The 1,163-nt window shown below is 46.1% G+C and overlaps 1 protein-coding gene across 1 annotated transcript in view; it reads left to right on the forward strand.

The window, feature by feature from the left end:
* WT1 (Wilms tumor 1) overlaps positions 1 to 1,163 on the forward strand; it is a 35,511-nt gene that overhangs the window by 12,976 nt on the left and 21,372 nt on the right. Inside the window, exon 5 of the mRNA XM_009892702.1 lies at positions 684 to 761. Within this exon, the coding sequence (XP_009891004.1) occupies positions 684 to 761 (78 nt within the window). The remainder of the gene's footprint in view (positions 1 to 683; positions 762 to 1,163) is intronic.

Raw genomic sequence — 1,163 nt, forward strand, 5'->3', positions numbered from 1 at the left:
CCCCCCCCCGCCCCCGCCCGCCGAGCGCATCCCGCTGTCGTTTACCGGCGACCGCGCTCCCCGGGTTTGCCGCTTCAAAAGTGGAAAGCGATGGTCGGGAAACTTCGGCGGTGCTGTTTTCGGTGGTGTAGCGACGGGAAAAGAGCATATTCCAGCGGTGAGCTTCGTTTATCGCTCAGCCACTCCATTTTTCTCCTGCTTGTCAAGCCCCTCGATGTAGTAACATCCATCATGAGTCACGATAGCTGCCCCACTCCATTACCCACGTGGTCTCTCACACTCCTGATTAAAACAGTTAACAGATTTGCCTTTTTAATACAAATAATCTGCTTCGTTAGCCCGCCAGGCTGCCTATATTCGTTTCATTAATTTCCAAGTGTCAATATCGGATATTACTTTTCTGTAAGGAAAAACTTTTATGTTTCCACTTCCAGCTGTTTACAAATTGACAGGCTTGCAGATTAAGAGAGGCTTTTCAGTCCACAGCCATTCTTTTCTTTTATTTCTTTTTTATTTTCTTTTTAATTTAATAATACATCGATAAAAGTGTCTATATAAAATAAATTCACTTTCTACTGTTGTATATTTAAAAACAATAACAAAGAAAACGTTGCTCTCTTGACGTATCGATTTTAATTTGATGGCAGTAATTTTAGTTCTAATTCTACATATTTTCACAACAGCGACAATTTATACCAAATGACCTCACAGCTCGAATGCATGACATGGAATCAAATGAACTTGGGATCCACATTGAAGGGGTAAGGTGCTTTATTCTTTTCTAATCTTTTGCCCCAGAGTAGCTGTGTTACTGAGCTAAATTTTTTATTGTATTTTACGACTCGAACCCGGTCACTAACACGAAAAATCACTGCTCGGTTCCGACAGTGGCTCGTTGTCTGGCTACAGTTTACCGTGTTTTTAAAAATGCTTGTAATAACCTAAGTGTAAAGGTGCTGGCTGTTTCACGGGCGTTAAGTGAAGCAGCAGGTATCCAAAAGGCGAAGTTCTCCGGCGACGGGCTGCAGCCTCCCGGCTCTGCCCCGGGCCGGGTCCCGGTGCCGGTGGGGGCAGCTACGGCCCCTCCGCGTTCTCCTCGAGCTGTCGCCCCTTCCTACCATCCCTCTTCCCTTTCCCTCCCTTCGCCAGGCCCTGCGTCCTGT

The sequence above is a fragment of the Charadrius vociferus genome, unplaced genomic scaffold (assembly GCF_000708025.1).
Source record: "Charadrius vociferus isolate BGI_N301 unplaced genomic scaffold, ASM70802v2 scaffold19, whole genome shotgun sequence".
NCBI lineage: Eukaryota > Metazoa > Chordata > Aves > Charadriiformes > Charadriidae > Charadrius > Charadrius vociferus.